Source organism: Cottoperca gobio, unplaced genomic scaffold (genome assembly GCF_900634415.1).
Source record: "Cottoperca gobio unplaced genomic scaffold, fCotGob3.1 fCotGob3_294arrow_ctg1, whole genome shotgun sequence".
Taxonomy (NCBI): Eukaryota; Metazoa; Chordata; class Actinopteri; order Perciformes; family Bovichtidae; genus Cottoperca; species Cottoperca gobio.
Window position 1 is genome coordinate 37,817 of NW_021166903.1, and position 18,189 is coordinate 56,005.

Sequence of the window (18,189 nt, forward strand, 5' to 3'; positions counted from 1 at the left end):
TCTGATCAAACATTTGAACATGAGAAGCTACAAACTGAATGTTTCATATACTCAGAAAATAAGAAGCACTTTCACAAACTCTAATTTTCACTCTCTTATACAGTAAAGTAACACAAACAGGAGGAGGTGGACAGAATAAAGTAAAGTAAATACAGAGTGCAGTAACAACGCAGTAAAGAAACAAACTAGAGTACACTAAAGAAACACATTTTTTAACATTATAAATCAGAAAACATTACAGATGCAGGATCATTTGCTGAAAAAGTTAAAAGTTAAAAAGGCAAATCTGCTGTTATCACATGTTACTCTGCTCTGCAGAAGGTGTAGATCAATAACTAAATATATCATCAGATATATGAATAGATAGTGTGAGAAATAAAGCAGAATAATAAAAAGCCTGCAGTGAATCTCGGCTCCACACCAACAGTTTACACACTAAGTAACACATGAACTCTTTTCATTTGCTGGAGAAGAAGAAGAAGCAAAAACTCAGATTATGGGCTGCTTCCTGTTACCACTAGCTTCACCATGGCAACGGTGAGCCGCAGCCTTTGTGTGTGTCGGAGCAAGGCCGGGGATCCTGCGGCGCTTCGTTTCTCAATGACACACAACATTAATCACTTTAGAGAAGTGGGTCAAATACTGCTGGAGATCCTTTTAATGTGTCGGTGGGACAGCTCAGGCTGGTGGCCGTCACGGAGCGCCTCACGCAATAGAGCGCAGTAAAGTAACACAATAGAGCGCAGAAAAGTAATGCAGTACAGCGCAGCAAAGCAAGGCAATAGAGTGCAGTAAAGTAACGCATGTAGAGCGTAGTAAAGTAATGCAGTACAGCGCAGTAACACAGTACAGCACAGTAAAGTAACACAGTAGAGTGCAGTAAAGTAACACAGTAGAGTGCAGTAAAGTAACACAGTAGAGTGCAGTAAAGTAACGCTGTACAGCGCAGTAAAGTAACACAGTACAGCACAGTAAAGTAACACAGTAGAGTGCAGTAAAGTAACACAGTACAGCACAGTAAAGTAACACAGTAGAGTGCAATAAAGTAACACAGTAGAGCGCAGTAAAGTAACGCTGTACAGCGCAGTAAAGTAACGCAGTAGAGCGCAGTAAAGTAACGCAGTAAGGTAGCGCAGTAAAGTAACGCTGTACAGCGCAGTAAGGTAACGCAGTAGAGCGCAGTAAAGTAACGCAATAGAGCGCAGTAAAGTAACGCTGTACAGCGCAGTAAAGTAACACAGTACAGCACAGTAAAGTAACACAGTAGAGTGCAGTAAAGTAACACAGTACAGCACAGTAAAGTAACACAGTAGAGTGCAGTAAAGTAACACAGTACAGCACAGTAAAGTAACACAGTAGAGTGCAATAAAGTAACACAGTAGAGCGCAGTAAAGTAACGCTGTACAGCGCAGTAAAGTAACGCAGTAGAGCGCAGTAAAGTAACGCAGTAAGGTAGCGCAGTAAAGTAACGCTGTACAGCGCAGTAAGGTAACGCAGTAGAGCGCAGTAAAGTAACGCAATAGAGCGCAGTAAAGTAACGCAGTAGAGCGCAGTAAAGTAACGCAGTAGAGCGCAGTAAAGTAACGCAGTAAGGTAGCGCAGTAAAGTAACGCTGTACAGCGCAGTAAGGTAACGCAGTAAGGTAACGCTGTACAGCGCAGTAAAGTAACGCAATAGAGCGCAGTAAAGTAACGCAGTAGAGCGCAGTAAAGTAACGCAGTAGAGCGCAGTAAAGTAACGCAGTAAGGTAGCGCAGTAAAGTAACGCTGTACAGCGCAGTAAGGTAACGCAGTAGAGCGCAGTAAAGTAACGCAATAGAGCGCAGTAAAGTAACGCAGTAGAGCGCAGTAAAGTAACGCAGTAGAGCGCAGTAAAGTAACGCAATAGAGCACAGTAAAAAAACACAGTAGCAAAAAATGTACGTTACAGGTGAGTGTGTGTTACAGGTGTGTGTGTGTGTTACAGGTGAGTGTGTTACTGGTGAGAGTGTTACAGGTGAGAGTGTTACAGGTGAGAGTGTTTACCTGCAGGTCTGTCTTCATGATGGACGCCCCGGCCTCCACCAGGTAGTGACAGATGCTCCTCTGACAGGAGGAGGCGGCTTTATGGAGCGCCGTCTCACCTCTAAACACACAACAGGAATAATAACACATGAAAACAATAAATAAATAGTAATAAATACAGTTAGAAGTGTTCAGTCTACACGTGACTGAGGAGAAATTATTTACTGCTATTTAATAAATTAGTTCAAAAACAGAACAGAAACTTACGTCTCCTTCTCTGTGATGTCCAGGTGAGACTTGGGCACTAATTGCAACAGAAACAAAATACATTCAGAAACAATAATCATCAATAAACAGTACGAAAAAACTGACTTTTATCTTAAGAATAGGATATGAAATAGGAAATGAAATGATATTTGTGAAGCAACAAAAATATTGCAAACAATTTTGTTTGCAGATGATACAACGTTTTATGTTCTGGAAAAAAATACTTTTGGATGATGTTGAAAGCGGAAATTTCAATCTTAAAAGTTAATTTGATGTAAACAAATTATCATTAAATCCAAATAAAACTTAATTTATTGGTTTTGGAAATCAGTAAAGGGGATAACAGCAGATTAAATATTCAAAGGATGTCCAAAGTGCGTACGTAGTTTATATCAAAGACATTCTGAACAAAGTACATGTTGGATTATAATAAACTTATTTTCTCCATATTGTTGCTACTGTGTGGAGCAACAATATACTAATAATAACTAATATAAATCCCTGATAAACATTACAGAAAAGAGCAATAAGAAATATAAATGAGGTGAAATCAAGGGAACAAACTAACAGACACTTTATAAAGTCAAAGTTAATAAAAGATATTTACATGAATTAAAAACTTTGTAAGTCAAACCAAAAGTTGTGTCTGAAAGTGAACAGATGTTTGTTTTAAGATTTGTTTGAAAATCAAAAAACACAATTATTACAAAAGATATAATATATAAACAAAGACATTCACGTATAAAAAACACATTTTTTCAACAAACACAAATAATTTAACGTAAACAAGAGTTATGTTTTGAGAACATTGCAGGTAAAATGTTTCTTCTCTCGGCTCCAACAAGGGGGATGGTTTGTTATTTTGTATTTGATGTTGATTGGTGTGTGCGGGTGTGTGTGTGTGTGTGTGTGTGCGTGCGTGTGTGTGCGTGTGCGTGCGTGTGCGTGCGCGTGTGTGTGTGTGTGTGTGTGTGTGTGTGTGTGTGTGTATCAGAGCAGAAAGTTTAAACTAATCAATCACTGGTAAGTTGATTAGCAGACGTAGTGTTTGTCCTCCTGCTGTGGGGAACTTCCACACGTCTCAGTCTGCTGGAGGACAAACATCTTTAACATGCAGATGTTCTGAAATGTTGCTGAAATTAAGTCTCTAAATGAAAAATATAAGCAGGTGAATGTAGAAAGAGACAAACCGGTCAAAACTACAAAATAAACTACAGCTTAATGTTTGGTTGAAAATCAATAAAAGTTCACAGGGTTATATTTTATTGGCACTGTAACTGAAACTAATTTGTGTACCCTGAAATGAGTCACATTAAATATTATAGTTGTGTGAAACTGAACTTCTTGTCATCACTAATGTTTCTTCCTCTTTGTATTGCTGTGTGCTGCTGCTGGCGCCCCTGGTGGTCAGATAATAAATGACACGATGTGAACAGCAGTGAAGGCTGAATAAATCTGAGCTGAGGAAGTTCAGATAAATAAACTGCACCAAACCTTACTGGGATTCTGTCACATCTGTCACACGGTGTTTTTAGGTATTTTCTACAAATCTTGAAATAGCTAAACAGATCGCTGCATTAGAACAATATTAGAACTTGATTAAAGAATTAAAATGTGTGAAATAAATTCAGCACAGTATGGCAGAATGTTTTATTTGTTTTAAGAAAGTAAAGTTTTAGGACTAAAACACTTCCTCCAAACTCACTGTTGATGTTTTGAACAGAAACTTCCAGCTACCAACCTTTATCTCATTAAATGTGCGACAGTTCATTAATATCTTACACTGAACTGTAGCTTTATTTTGCTGTTCATTTATCTGTTTTTTTCCATTATACATTATTGTTTAGATTTTCATATATTCTTTTGTAAATTGTGTGTCTTTTTAAATTGTTTAAAAAAAATTATGTCTTTTTAGTGGCCCATGGGAGTTTATCACTGCAGTCAGCTTCTCCCGTTAGGATCCTTCAGTGTTCCTGGTGCAGCAGCGGTGCATCATGGGAGTTCGGTGTGGTGGTGCATCATGGGAGTTTGGTGTGGTGGTGCAACAGGGGTGCATCATGGGAGTTTGGTGTGCTGGTGCAACAGGGGTGCATCATGGGAGTTTGGTGTGGTGGTGCAGCAGTGGTGCATCATTGGAGTTTGGTGTGGTGGTGCAGTAGCGGTGCATCATGGGAGTTTGGTGTGGTGGTGCATCATGGGAGTTTGGTGTGGTGGTGCAGCAGTGGTGCATCATGGAGTTTGGTGTGGTGGTGCAGCAGCGGTGCATCATGGGTGTTCTCTGAGAACTTAAGATCCAGACGTCCGAGGACTAAAATCCTTCATCCGCTTCAAATATACACAAAACATCTGGAGGTCAGTGTGTCTGTTTCTGCGATGTGTGTTGTTGATACACGTTTTTAAAGAAGTGCTAACTTGTCTCACCGTGTTCGATGAGGTATTTGAGAATGTCTTTGCTGCTGGCATCCACAGCGTGATGCAGCAGCGTGCAGCCGGCCGCGTCCTGCAGCAGGAGGTCGGCCCCCTGCTGGTGGAGCTCTGTCAGCTTCAGAACAACAAAAACAACTTCAACATCAAAAACAATAACAACATCGACATAAATATTGGCAACAGTGTCAACATTTAAAAACAACATCGACAGCAAAAACAACAACAATAATAACAACAATAACAACAACAATAATACTAATAATAACAATAATAACAATCATGATAATAATAATAACAACAACAATACAATAATAACAATAATGATAATAATAACAACAACAATAACAATAATGATAATAATAACAACAACAATAATAACAACAATAACAATAATAACAACAATAATAATAACAATAATACCAATAACACCAACAATAATAACAATAATAACAACAATAACAATAATAATAATAACAACAATAATAATAACTAATAATAATAATAACACCAACAATAACAATAATAACAACAATAATAATAACAACAATGACAATAACAACAACAATAATACTAATAATAACAATAATAACAATCATGATAATAATAATAACAATAATAATAACAATAATGATAGTAATAACAACAACAATAACAATAATAACAATAATGATAATAATAACAACAACAATAATAACAACAATAACAATAATAATAACAATAATACCAATAACACCAACAATAATAACAATAATAACAACAACAACAATAATAATAATAATAATAATAATAATAATAATAATAATAACAATAATAATAATAATAACAATAATAATAATAATAACACCATAATAATAATAACACCAATAATAATAATAATAATAATAATAATAATAATAATAATAATGATAATAACAATAACAATAATAATAATAACAACAACTTCAGTCATCAGGTTCAGTTTCTTGCATCAAATAAACGCAGAATGCTTTTTAAAACTGTCCAGCAGTGATAAGATGGAGGATTAAAAACCGTAAACACTTTCTGTGACTCACCCGGGTCAGGTCTTCAGTCTCGATGCAGTTCATCAACTCTGCATCTAGAAAACAGATAAAAGTTAAAGATCAAAACTAACAACTCGCTCGTACACGGAGACGTCACGTTTATTATTATGGGCTGCTGAGTGCTTTTGCTTTTTGTACTTTAAATACATTGTGACACTCTAGATTAATTATTGTCACTACCATAGTTCACACTCGATTTACAAGGAAGTGACGTGTGAACAACAAACAAAGAGACAGATGATAATCACACATAATAAACACAATAAATAAATGTAACACATAAGGTGGTTAGGTGCAATTAAACATTTTTATTGTGAATTTTATTTATTTATTTATTTGTTCTATATATTGATTATCATATTACTGACACTATATGTTATTTATGTATTCACTTTTTATCCTTTTATCTATCATTGTCTTTCTATCTTATTATTGTCATATTATCATGTTATTGTAATTTTTACGGTAAACCACGTGTGTGAAACCACGTGTGGCAAACAAAGCTTGAATTTAAACTTGAACTTTTATTACATACTTGGTTAACCAGTTATAAATATTTATCTCTATGTCAAATAAATTGAAAATGTGACTCTGTAACCGCAACTTCTGTTAGTGTCTATTTTATCATCCCTTAGTTATTCTGGTCTTTTTTATTATAATATCTTATTATATTTTTATTAAAATGTTTTATTGTAAATGTTATTTTAATTATTTATTTTCCTTTTTTGTTCACTGAAACCAAATAAATAAATTAGCGGAAAAAAAAACAAAACAAAAACTAAATCCACATCATATCGTCTGCATAGAGTGAAACAAACCTTTACTTTGTGAGGAACATCTTAACAAACTTTTACCTTTTTCAGAGTGGTGTGAGGTAGCAGTGGAAGGACTGTCAGAGAGAAAAGAGACAAATAAAATCTTAGACATGAAGGAGGATCTCACACACACACACACACACACACACACACACACACTCACAAACACACTCTGATGGTGTTGTACCTAATGATGGGTCTGAAATCAGCCAGCGTTGTGTTGACAATCTTTGCCCCCCTCCTTCAGATCAGACACAGCGAGGACAAGGATGGACAAGATGGACAAGATGGACAAGATGGACAAGATGGACAGGGGACAGGTTCAGAAGCAGGTTCAGAAGCAGCTTCAGAAGCAGCTTCAGCTCACGATACCAGCACGGTTACTGTCTGAGGTACATTGAAGTATTTCAAAGCTGACAGACAAACACAGCTCTGTGATCTGGGATTCAGTTTGTTCACCCCTTTGTCAGCTGCTGATATTTAAACATAAACAGTAGGGACGTCACAAGACCAGAAATGTAGCAGTCGATACCAAGTTAAACAGCTCATAATTCTTCTAATATCTATTTTATATTGCTGTGAAAACATCAAGTTTCTCACCAAAAACTACATTTTACAAGATTACATTTGAACAGATCATAATGTTATAATGTACCTTTGGCCAGTTTTCATTTGACCAAATAGATCATGAACACATCATAATGTAACTCTCTATCTCTGTTCACCCGCTGCTAACAGCTAACAGTTTATAGCTAACAGCTTACAGCTAACAGCTGACAGCTAACAGTTTATAGCTTACAGCTAACAGCTAACAGTGTATAGCTAACAGCTAACAGCTGACAGTTTATAGCTAACTGCTAACAGCTTACAGCTAACAGCTAACGTTAGCTAGCTCTCCTGCAGATTTAAACATGTTGTTGTTCACATTGTAACATTATCAGGTAAATAGTCGTTAGTCTCGAGCCCTGACGGTGCTACCGGCTCACCGGTACCTGCTGAAAAATGAGTATGTCACGTTTTTTAGAAATTTGGCTTCGACTTGGTACCGCAGGTCTCCTGACGTCCCTAGTTGATACTGTACACATGCCGACACTGAGAACACGATGACGAGACGAACAAAGTTAGTGTGAAATAATTAAATGATTTATCTTCCAAATCTCACATTCACTCAAAGAACTGCTCAGAAAGGTTCTAGCGCCCAGATGTAAAAGTACTTCATATCTGACACTGCATTTGTATTCTCCTGTTTCGTATTGTGATCTTATTTTATCTTCTATTTTGATTTGCAGTTTTTTGGGGCTGCAACTTATGATTATCTTCTCAATTAATTGATTAGTTGTTTGGTCTAAAAATGTCAGAAAATTATGAAAAATTCCAGTCTTTCCCAAAGATGCCGTCAATGTCTCAAAAATATTCAGTTTACAAAGAATTTAAGAAACTGGAAATCAGAGAATTAACTGATTAATCAAAATAGTTGACACTAATAAGCAGCTCGACTCTTTAAATCTTACCTGTAATACCTGCATTGCTTTTGTTTTCCACAGCTTTCATCTCTTGGTGCTTTCATGACACAGAATAAAAGAATAAAACTAGAACGACTTAATTGCTCGCTAAATGTAGACAATAAGCTTTATTTGTGTTCGCTAATGTAAATAATGTGCTTCAGTGTTTCAAGACGCCAGAGAAGCTTCTCCAACCGGAAACATGACCTCCAGACTTTCTGCAGCTTTTAGGTGCCTTCGCATCGCTTCATATTATAATCAGGGCTGTCGAATTATCGCGTTAATTTGCGATTAATTAATCATTAATTAACGCAACAAAAATATTAACGCAGATTAATCGCGCTCTTAGATGCCCCTTGATGTCACAGGTGTCAAACTCAAGGCCCATGTGTGATGCAGTGAGAGCGTTCCAAGCCGAGCTGCCTGTGAGAGACTCTGATGCAGCAGGAAACTTTGGACACTACGTGTTTCCAAACTCTGACGAACATCTCCACCGCTGTGTTCCCGACTGCGCATCTTGCTGATAAACTGAACGAATTTGCCGACTTTGCAGCGCCGACAGCACCCTCCCCCCGCACCGGAGCCCCGACAGCAAATATTGATATATGATATACTTTAGATTAAGCGTGCGTCCGTGCGTGTGTGTGGGGGGGGGGTACATGGGTTCTGATTTTATTTGTATTTTTTCTGTTAATGTTTTAACCTCGAAAGCACTTTGTGTGTAAGCTTGAAAAGTGCTTTATATATATATATATATAATTATATATATATATATATATAATTATATATATATATATATAATATATATATATAATTATTATTGTTATTATTATTATTATACTCTCTGCTCCTCCTGGTGGACAGATAGTGTAAAAAACAAGTGTGTGTGTGTGTGTGTGTCTGCGTGTGTGTCTGCGTGTGTGTGTGTGTGTGTGTGTCTGTGTGTGTGTGTGTGTCTGTGAGTGTGTGTGTGTGTGCTTCTGTGTGTGTGTCTGTGACTATGTGTGTGTGTGTGTGTTTCTGTGTGTGTGTCTGTGAGTGTGTGTGTGTGTGCTTCTGTGTGTGTTTCTGTGACTGTGTGTGTGTGTGTGTGTGTGTTTCTGTGAGTGTGTGTGTGTGTTTCTGTGAGTGTGTGTGTGTGTGTGTGTTTCTGTGTGTGTGTGTGTGTGTGTGTGTGTGTGTGTCTGTGTGTCTGTGAGTGTGTGTGTGTGTTTCTGTGTGTGTGTGTGTCTCTACCTGCAGAGGGCGGTGTTAGAGGAGCTCTGTGACAGAGCATCAGCCACCGAACTGTCGCTGGAAAACCTGTTTCTCTGAAAGTCTCTGACTCTAAACCACACACAGTTTTTCTTGTAAATTTGTGATTTAAATCTTGTAAATCTTCAGTTTACTCCTCTGTAATATATGTTCTCTAATAAAACAATATTCCACATGGATGATTGTAATACAACAGGAGGTTTATAAACGTCTCACCTCGGGGTGGGGGAGGGCGCGGGGGAGGCGGGGAAGGCGAACTGTCTCTGCTCCTGATGCTCTTCGGAGCCCACCAGGTCGGGCATGCCGGGGGAGGTGCCCACCGTCTCCTTGGAGACCAGCTCCGGGTCCAGGATGTAGAGCTCCTCCTGAGAGATCTCCGTCACGTAGTTCAGGTGCTCCTGGAGACAAAAGACTTATTAGAAGAATAAATAAAGCTGGAGCACAGATCAGACACATCTTTGAAGATGTTCAAAGCTCTTCTGCTGTAAAGTTAAAACGTTGTGACTCATTGTGCGTGTCTGCTGCCTCACCTGCGCCCGGTCGATCCTGTAGAAGCGGTCTGCGGTCGTACCTGAAACACAGAGATCAGCTGTGAGTCGTGCATGAGAGCCGGACTGAGAGCAGAAGAGACGCTTTGGACTCACAGTCGAGGAAACACCACTTCATGGACAGCTTGTGAGGAGACACGCTGTCTTCCTGCAGGACAGACAGAGAGACAACGCTGGACGTTCACTTTGCCCATCACAGGGAGAGAGAAGCTTTTCACACTGAACATATTCACATATTATAATTTTATTATTATTATCAGCGGCCTGACTGTCTCTACCTCCAGGTCTCCGTGCAGACGCTCGATCAGCAGGCGGCAGGTCTCCAGGTCGCTGTCCCCGGGGACGGTGATCACTCCCAACGGTGTAGCTGCAGAAACATGTCGCGGTCAAAGAGACGTAAACACTGAAGCTTAAAGTCCCACAACAGCATCCAACGTTATACAACGATGTGACATTACATTTAATAACTTAGAGTTAAAGAGTACTCCCCCTTTAATATCAACATTAAAGGTGCACTCCCATTTAACAGCAACATTAAAGGTGCACTCCCCCTTTAATATCAACATTAAAAGTGCACTCCCCTTTAACGTCAACGTTAAAGGTGCACTCCCCCTTTAATATCAACATTAAAGGTGCACTTCCCCTTTAACATCAACGTTAAAGGTGTATTCCCCCTTTAATATCAACATTAAAGGTGCACTGCCCTTTAACATCAACGTTAAAGGTGCACTCCCCCTTTAATATCAACATTAAAGGTGCACTCCCCCTTTTTTAATATCAACATTAAAGATAAACTCCTCCTTTAATATCAACGTTAAAGATAAACTCCTCCTTTAATATCAACGTTAAAGATAAACTCCTCCTTTAATATCAACGTTAAAGGTGCACTCCCCCTTTAATATCAACATTAAAGGTGCACTCCCCCTTTAATATCAACATTAAAGATAAACTCCTCCTTTAATATCAACATTAAAGATAAACTCCTCCTTTAATATCAACATTAAAGATAAACTCCTCCTTTAATATCAACATTAAAGGTGCACTCCCCCTTTAAAGTGACCCTCTGTCCATCAGTTCCTCCGTGTTTCCTTGAACTCCTGTAGAATGATGTACTGATGTACACAGGGTCAGTTTAAAGGGTGAGTGCACCTTTAAATATGTTGATAATATTGTGATTTGAATATTTCCAGTTTACATTAATTCAAGAATTAATGTAAAAATAATATCAATATGTTGGATGTCACATAGATTCTAATTAAAAGCTTTATTGTCAGTTGTTAGTTGATAAAGACCTCCAACAATAAAACACACAGGAAACTTCAGACATTTCATTTAAATTTAAATTAAGAAATTAAATAGTGCAAGAGACACAACGGTGCTGGAATAAGTGAAAGACATAAATATAAAACAGAATAAAATAAAACCCAATGTAAAGTGTTAATTAATGTAGTTAAGTAGAATACACAGTGTGTACTGTAATAATATATAAACACTGTGTACTGTAATAATATATACACACTGTGTACTGTAATAATATATAAACACTGTGTACTGTAATAATATATACACACTGTGTACTGTAATAATATATACACACTGTGTACTGTAATAATATATACACACTGTGTACTGTAATAACATATAAACACTGTGTACTGTAATATATACACACTGTGTACTGTAATAATATATAAACACTGTGTACTGTAATAATATATACACACTGTGTACTGTAATAATATATACACACTGTGTACTGTAATAACATATAAACACTGTGTACTGTAATATATACACACTGTGTACTGTAATAATATATACACACTGTGTACTGTAATAATATATAAACACTGTGTGTACTGTAATAATATATAAACACTGTGTACTGTAATAATATATACACACTGTGTACTGTAATAATATATAAACACTGTGTACTGTAATAATATATACACACTGTGTACTGTAATAGTATATACACACTGTGTACTGTAATAATATATACACACTGTGTGTACTGTAATAATATATAAACACTGTGTACTGTAATAATATATAAACACTGTGTACTGTATCTATCTATATCTATCTATATATAGATATATATATATATATCTATATATATATATATCAGCCTCACAGGCCTCCTTCAGCTGATCCTTGTCGTAGTGCAGCGCCTCGTACGCCGCCATGCTGATCCTGTTCACCCGGATCTGCAGCACCTCTGGGAGCAGCTGCTGACTGCACACACACACGCACACACACACACACACACACACACACACACACACACACACACACACACAATTTAGTGTATTTGTACTCGTTGAGGTGGAGTGATTCCTTAGTGTGTATTAGCAGTGTGTATTTGCTAACTGCTAACAGTGTATAGCTAACAGCTTATAGCTAACAGCTAACAGTGTATAGCTAACAGCTAACAGCTAACAGTGTATAGCTAACAGCTTACAGCTAACAGTGTATAGCTAACAGCTTACAGCTAACAGTGTATAGCTAACATCTTACAGCTAACAGTGTATAACTAACAGTGTATAGCTAACAGCTTACAGCTAACAGTGTATAGCTAACATCTTACAGCTAACAGTGTATAGCTAACAGCTTACAGCTAACAGTGTATAGCTAACATCTTACAGCTAACAGTGTATAACTAACTGAGATTTAAAGGGAATACATTTTGACTTTCATCAGGATGTTAGTCAGTGCTTTGAAGAAGGAGATGAACTGATGATAACACTGCGTTGTGCGCTAACATTGCCATGAATGCGCTTTTGTGTTTAGAGATCTATACGGAGACGAAGAAGTGGAATCTATTAGGTGTGTGTTCTGTAACAGAGTCAGTTTGTATAGCTAACATCTTACAGCTAACAGTGTATAACTAACAGTGTATAGCTAACAGCTTACAGCTAACAGTGTATAGCTAACAGCTTACAGCTAACAGTGTATAGCTAACAGCCTACAGCTAACAGTGTGTAGCTAACAGCTTACAGCTAACAGTGTGTAGCTAACAGCTTACAGCTAACAGTGTATAGCTAACAACTAACAGTGTATAGCTAACAGCTTACAGCTAACAGTGTATAGCTAACAGCTAACAGCTAACAGTGTATAGCTAACAGTTTACAGCTAACAGCAGCTTTTAGGTGCCTTCGCATCGCTTCATATTATAATCAGGGCTGTCGAATTATCGCGTTAATTTGCGATTAATTAATCATTAATTAACGCAACAAAAATATTAACGCAGATTAATCGCGCTCTTAGATGCCCCTTGATGTCACAGGTGTCAAACTCAAGGCCCATGTGTGATGCAGTGAGAGCGTTCCAAGCCGAGCTGCCTGTGAGAGACTCTGATGCAGCAGGAAACTTTGGACACTACGTGTTTCCAAACTCTGACGAACATCTCCACCGCTGTGTTCCCGACTGCGCATCTTGCTGATAAACTGAACGAATTTGCCGACTTTGCAGCGCCGACAGCACCCTCCCCCCGCACCGGAGCCTCGACAGCAAATATTGATATATGATATACTTTAGATTAAGCGTGCGTCCGTGCGTGTGTGTGGAGGGGGGGGTACATGGGTTCTGATTTATTTGTATTTTTTTCTGTTAATGTTTTTAACCTCGAAAGCACTTTGTGTGTAAGCTTGAAAAGTGCTTTATATATATATATATATATATATATATATATATATATATATTAGATATATATATATATATATATATATATATATATAGATTATATATATTATATATTATAATTATATATATATATATAATATATATATATAATAATATATTATATATATATATATATATATATATATATATATTATATTATATATCTACTTTCTCTATATTATTATTATTGTTGTTATTATTGTTTATTATTATTATTATACCTCTGCTCCTCCTGGTGGACAGATAGTTGTAAAAACAAGTGTGTGTGTGTGTGGTGTGTGTCTGTGTGTGTGTGTTGTGGTGTGGTCCTGCGTGGTTGTGTCTGCCGTGTGTGTCTGCGTGTGTGTGGTGTTGTCTGTGGTGTTGTGTTGGTGTCTGTGAGTGTGTGTGTGTGTGCTTCTGTGTGTGTGTCTGGTGGAGTGTGTGTGTGGGGGTGTTTCCTGTGGGTGTGGGTGGGTCGGTGAGTGTGTGTGTGGGGCTTCTGTGTGTGTTGTCTGTGAGTGTGTGTGTGTGTGTGTGTTCGGTGTGTGTGTGTTGTGTGTGTGTGTGTGTGTTTCTGTGTGTGTGTGTGTGTGTGTGTTTCTGTGTGTGTGTGTGTGTGTGTTTTCTGTGTGTCTGTGAGTGTGTGTGTGTGTGTGTGTTTCTGTGTGTGTGTGTGTGTGTGTCTGTGTGTCTGTGAGTGTGTGTGTGTGTGTGTGTTTCTGTGTGTGTGTGTGTGTTTTCTGTGTGTGTGTGTTTCTGTGTGTCTGTGAGTGTGTGTGTGTGTCTGTGTGTGTGTCTGTGTGTGTGTGTCTGCGTGTCTGTGTGTGTCGTGTGTGTGTGTGTGTGTGTGTCTGTGTGTGTGTCTGTGTGTGTGTGTCTGTGTGTGTGTGTGTCTGTCTGTGTGTGTGTGTCTGTGTGTGTGTGTCTGTCTGTGAGTGTGTGTGTCTGTGAGTGTGTGTGTGTCTACCTGCAGAGGGCTGTCTTAGAGGAGCTCTGTGACAGAGCATCAGCCAGTACACAGTAACTGTGTACTCTACTTTATGAGTGTGTATGTGCAGTGTGTATTTGCAGTGTGTATTTGCAGTGTGTATGTGCAGTGTGTATGTGCAGTGTGTATTTGCAGTGTGTATGTGCAGTGTGTATGTACAGTGTGTATTAGTACTGTAACTGCAGTATATGAGTGTGTATTTGCAGTGTGTATTAGTATTGTAACTGCAGTATATGAGTGTGTATCTGCAGTGTGTATGTGCAGTGTGTATCTGCAGTGCGTATTAGTACTGTAACTGCAGTATATGAGTGTGTATCTGCAGTGTGTATTTGCAGTGTGTATGTGCAGTGTGTATCTGCAGTGTGTATGTGCAGTGTGTATGTGCAGTGTGTATGTGCAGTGTGTAACTGCAGTATATGAGTGTGTATTTGCAGTGTGTATGTGCAGTGTGTATCTGCAGTGTGTATTAGTACTGTAACTGCAGTATATGAGTGTGTATTTGCAGTGTGTATTAGTACTGTAACTGCAGTATATGAGTGTGTATCTGCAGTGTGTATGTGCAGTGTGTATCTGCAGTGTGTATTAGTACTGTAACTGCAGTATATGAGTGTGTATCTGCAGTGTGTATTTGCAGTGTGTATGTGCAGTGTGTATCTGCAGTGTGTATGTGCAGTGTGTATGTGCAGTGTGTATCTGCAGTGTGTATTTGTAGTGTGTATTTGCAGTGTGTATTTGCAGTGTGTATCTGCAGTGTGTATTTGCAGTGTGTATTTGTAGTGTGTATTTGCAGTGTGTATCTGCAGTGTGTATCTGCAGTGTGTATATTAGTGTGTATGTGCAGTGTGTATTTGCAGTGTGTATCTGCAGTGTGTATCTACAGTGTGTATTTACAGTGTGTATTTGCAGTGTGTATCTGCAGTGTGTATTTACAGTGTGTATGTGCAGTGTGTATTAGTACTGTAACTGCAGTATATGAGTGTGTATTTGCAGAATGTATTTACAGTGTGTATGTGCAGTGTGTATTAGTACTGTAACTGCAGTATATGAGTGTGTATTTGCAGAATGTATTTGCAGTGTGTATCTGCAGTGTGTTTCTGCAGTGTGTATTTACAGTGTGTATGTGCAGTGTGTATGTGCAGTGTGTATCTGCAGTGTGTTTCTGCAGTGTGTATGTGCAGTGTGTATCTGCAGTGTGTTTCTGCAGTGTGTATTTACAGTGTGTATGTGCAGTGTGTATGTGCAGTGTGTATCTGCAGTGTGTTTCTGCAGTGTGTATTTACAGTGTGTATCTGCAGTGTGTATGTGCAGTGTGTATCTGCAGTGTGTATGTGCAGTGTGTATGTGCAGTGTGTATCTGCAGTGTGTATTTGCAGTGTGTATCTGCAGTGTGTTTCTGCAGTGTGTATTTACAGTGTGTATGTGCAGTGTGTATGTGCAGTGTGTATCTGCAGTGTGTTTCTGCAGTGTGTATGTGCAGTGTGTATCTGCAGTGTGTTTCTGCAGTGTGTATGTGCAGTGTGTATGTGCAGTGTGTATCTGCAGTGTGTTTCTGTAGTGTGTATGTGCAGTGTGTATCTGCAGTGTGTATTTACAGTGTGTATGTGCAGTGTGTATTTACAGTGTGTATCTGCAGTGTGTATGTGCAGTGTGTTTCTGCAGTGTGTATTTACAGTGTGTATTTACAGTGTGTATCTGCAGTGTGTATTTACAGTGTGTATGTGCAGTGTGTATTTACAGTGTGTATCTGCAGTGTGTATTTGCAGTGTGTATCTGCAGTGTGTATTTACAGTGTGTATGTGCAGTGTGTATTTACAGTGTGTATCTGCAGTGTGTATTTGCAGTGTGTATCTGCAGTGTGTATCTGCAGTGTGTTTCTGCAGTGTGTATGTACAGTGTGTATCTGCAGTGTGTATGTGCAGTGTGTATGTGCAGTGTGTATCTGCAGTGTGTATGTGCAGTGTGTATGTGCAGTGTGTATCTGCAGTGTGTATGTGCAGTGTGTATGTGCAGTGTGTATGTGCAGTGTGTATTTACAGTGTGTATCTGCAGTGTGTATCTACAGTGTGTATGTGCAGTATGTTTCTGCAGTGTGTATCTACAGTGTGTATCTACAGTGTGTATGTGCAGTGTGTATGTGCAGTGTGTATCTGCAGTGTGTTTCTGCAGTGTGTATCTACAGTGTGTATGTGCAGTGTGTATGTGCAGTGTGTATTATTACTCGTTGAGGTGGGGCATGGAGATCCTCCTCTTGGTCTTCTGCACCATGTTGGCCTGGCTCCTCAGGCTGATGTGGATGACAGAGGGGGCCAGCCTGCAGGGTTCCCCGTCCACCTGCATGGGGATGGACTTGAAGGTGGTGAGCGTCACTTCTTTACACTGATGGAGCCGCTCGCCGTGACCGCCCACCTGCACCGTGGCCTGCACACACACACACACACACACAGACACACACACACACACACACACACACACACACACACACACACACACACACACACATATGAACGCAGGGTTTAGTGTCTTTGGTGTAGGATCGTGTGGTTGGATACATGATGACATGATGACATGATGACATGATGTCATGATGACATCATGTCATGATGACATCATGTCATGATGTCATGATGTCATCATGTCATGTTGACATCATGTCATGATGTCATGATGTCATGATGACATGATGACATGATGTCATGATGACATGATGTCATGATGACATCATGTCATGATGTCATGATGTCATCATACATACAGTTATAATGTTAATTAGTTTTTGTTGAGGATATTTTATTCACGATTGTATTTTTATTTGCTGTATAAATGAAACTTAACTCGACTTTAATTCATCAGAGTGGATGAACTGATGAACATTATAAATCAGCGGCGTATTTATCTTTAATGTTCGGCTCACCAGAGACGTCATGGTGAAGCCGATGACCTCGATGCAGCCGTCGTCGTGACGCTGCGGATCGAAATCCTGATCCTCGCTGGGGTGACCCCACGGCACGGTGCCGGCACAGTACCTGCAGCATACACACACACACACACACACACACACACACAGACACACACACACATGCACACACACACATGCACTCACACACAAACACGCACACGCACACACACACACACACACACACAGACACATACACACACACAAACACACACAAACACACACACGCGCACACGCACGCACACAGACACACACACAAACATACACAAAAACACGCGCACACGCACACACACACATGCACTCACACACAAACACACGCACACGCACACACACACACACACACACAGACACACACACAGACACACACCAACACACACACATCTTTACTGCTTTATATACTGGAAGAGGTAAATACAGAAATATTTCTGCTTTATATTTCTCTGGCACAACTTCTGTCACAGCCAGCAGTAAACAGATTATATCATTCTTTAATTGTTAAATAGTTATATTATATAAATTATGTTCTAAGAACAAAAAAGAGCATATAGTGATTTCATTTCATGTAGGTGTGTACATGCTATATGGATATTCTGTATGTGCTCTTGTATATGTTTGTATGGAGCGTAAATAAATACAGGTATTTAAATGTTATGTAAAACAATAACACGATACTTGAGATTATTTTTCCTGGTTTAAACTAAA

The 18,189-nt window shown here is 38.7% G+C and overlaps 1 protein-coding gene across 9 annotated transcripts in view; it reads right to left on the reverse strand.

Annotated features, from left to right (window-relative positions):
- Positions 1-18,189, reverse strand: part of LOC115005366 (diacylglycerol kinase zeta-like) — a 61,218-nt gene that overhangs the window by 635 nt on the left and 42,394 nt on the right. For 3 of the 9 annotated variants that reach the window (XM_029427155.1, XM_029427154.1, XM_029427149.1), the window contains 14 exons: positions 17,446-17,557; positions 16,753-16,952; positions 12,018-12,118; positions 10,156-10,244; positions 9,974-10,025; positions 9,860-9,900; positions 9,546-9,727; positions 9,312-9,401; positions 6,761-6,814; positions 6,613-6,647; positions 5,750-5,793; positions 4,692-4,812; positions 2,271-2,307; positions 2,025-2,124 (listed from right to left, as the gene is read on the reverse strand). In XM_029427155.1, the coding sequence (XP_029283015.1) occupies positions 2,025-2,124; positions 2,271-2,307; positions 4,692-4,812; positions 5,750-5,793; positions 6,613-6,647; positions 6,761-6,814; positions 9,312-9,401; positions 9,546-9,727; positions 9,860-9,900; positions 9,974-10,025; positions 10,156-10,244; positions 12,018-12,118; positions 16,753-16,952; positions 17,446-17,557 (1,258 nt within the window). Of the gene's footprint in view, positions 1-2,024; positions 2,125-2,270; positions 2,308-4,536; positions 4,596-4,691; positions 4,813-5,749; positions 5,794-6,612; positions 6,648-6,760; positions 6,961-9,311; positions 9,402-9,545; positions 9,728-9,859; positions 9,901-9,973; positions 10,026-10,155; positions 10,245-12,017; positions 12,119-16,752; positions 16,953-17,445; positions 17,558-18,189 lie in introns of those variants that run through there. The other 6 variants (XM_029427151.1, XM_029427150.1, XM_029427153.1 and 3 more) reach the window with 6 other exon arrangements.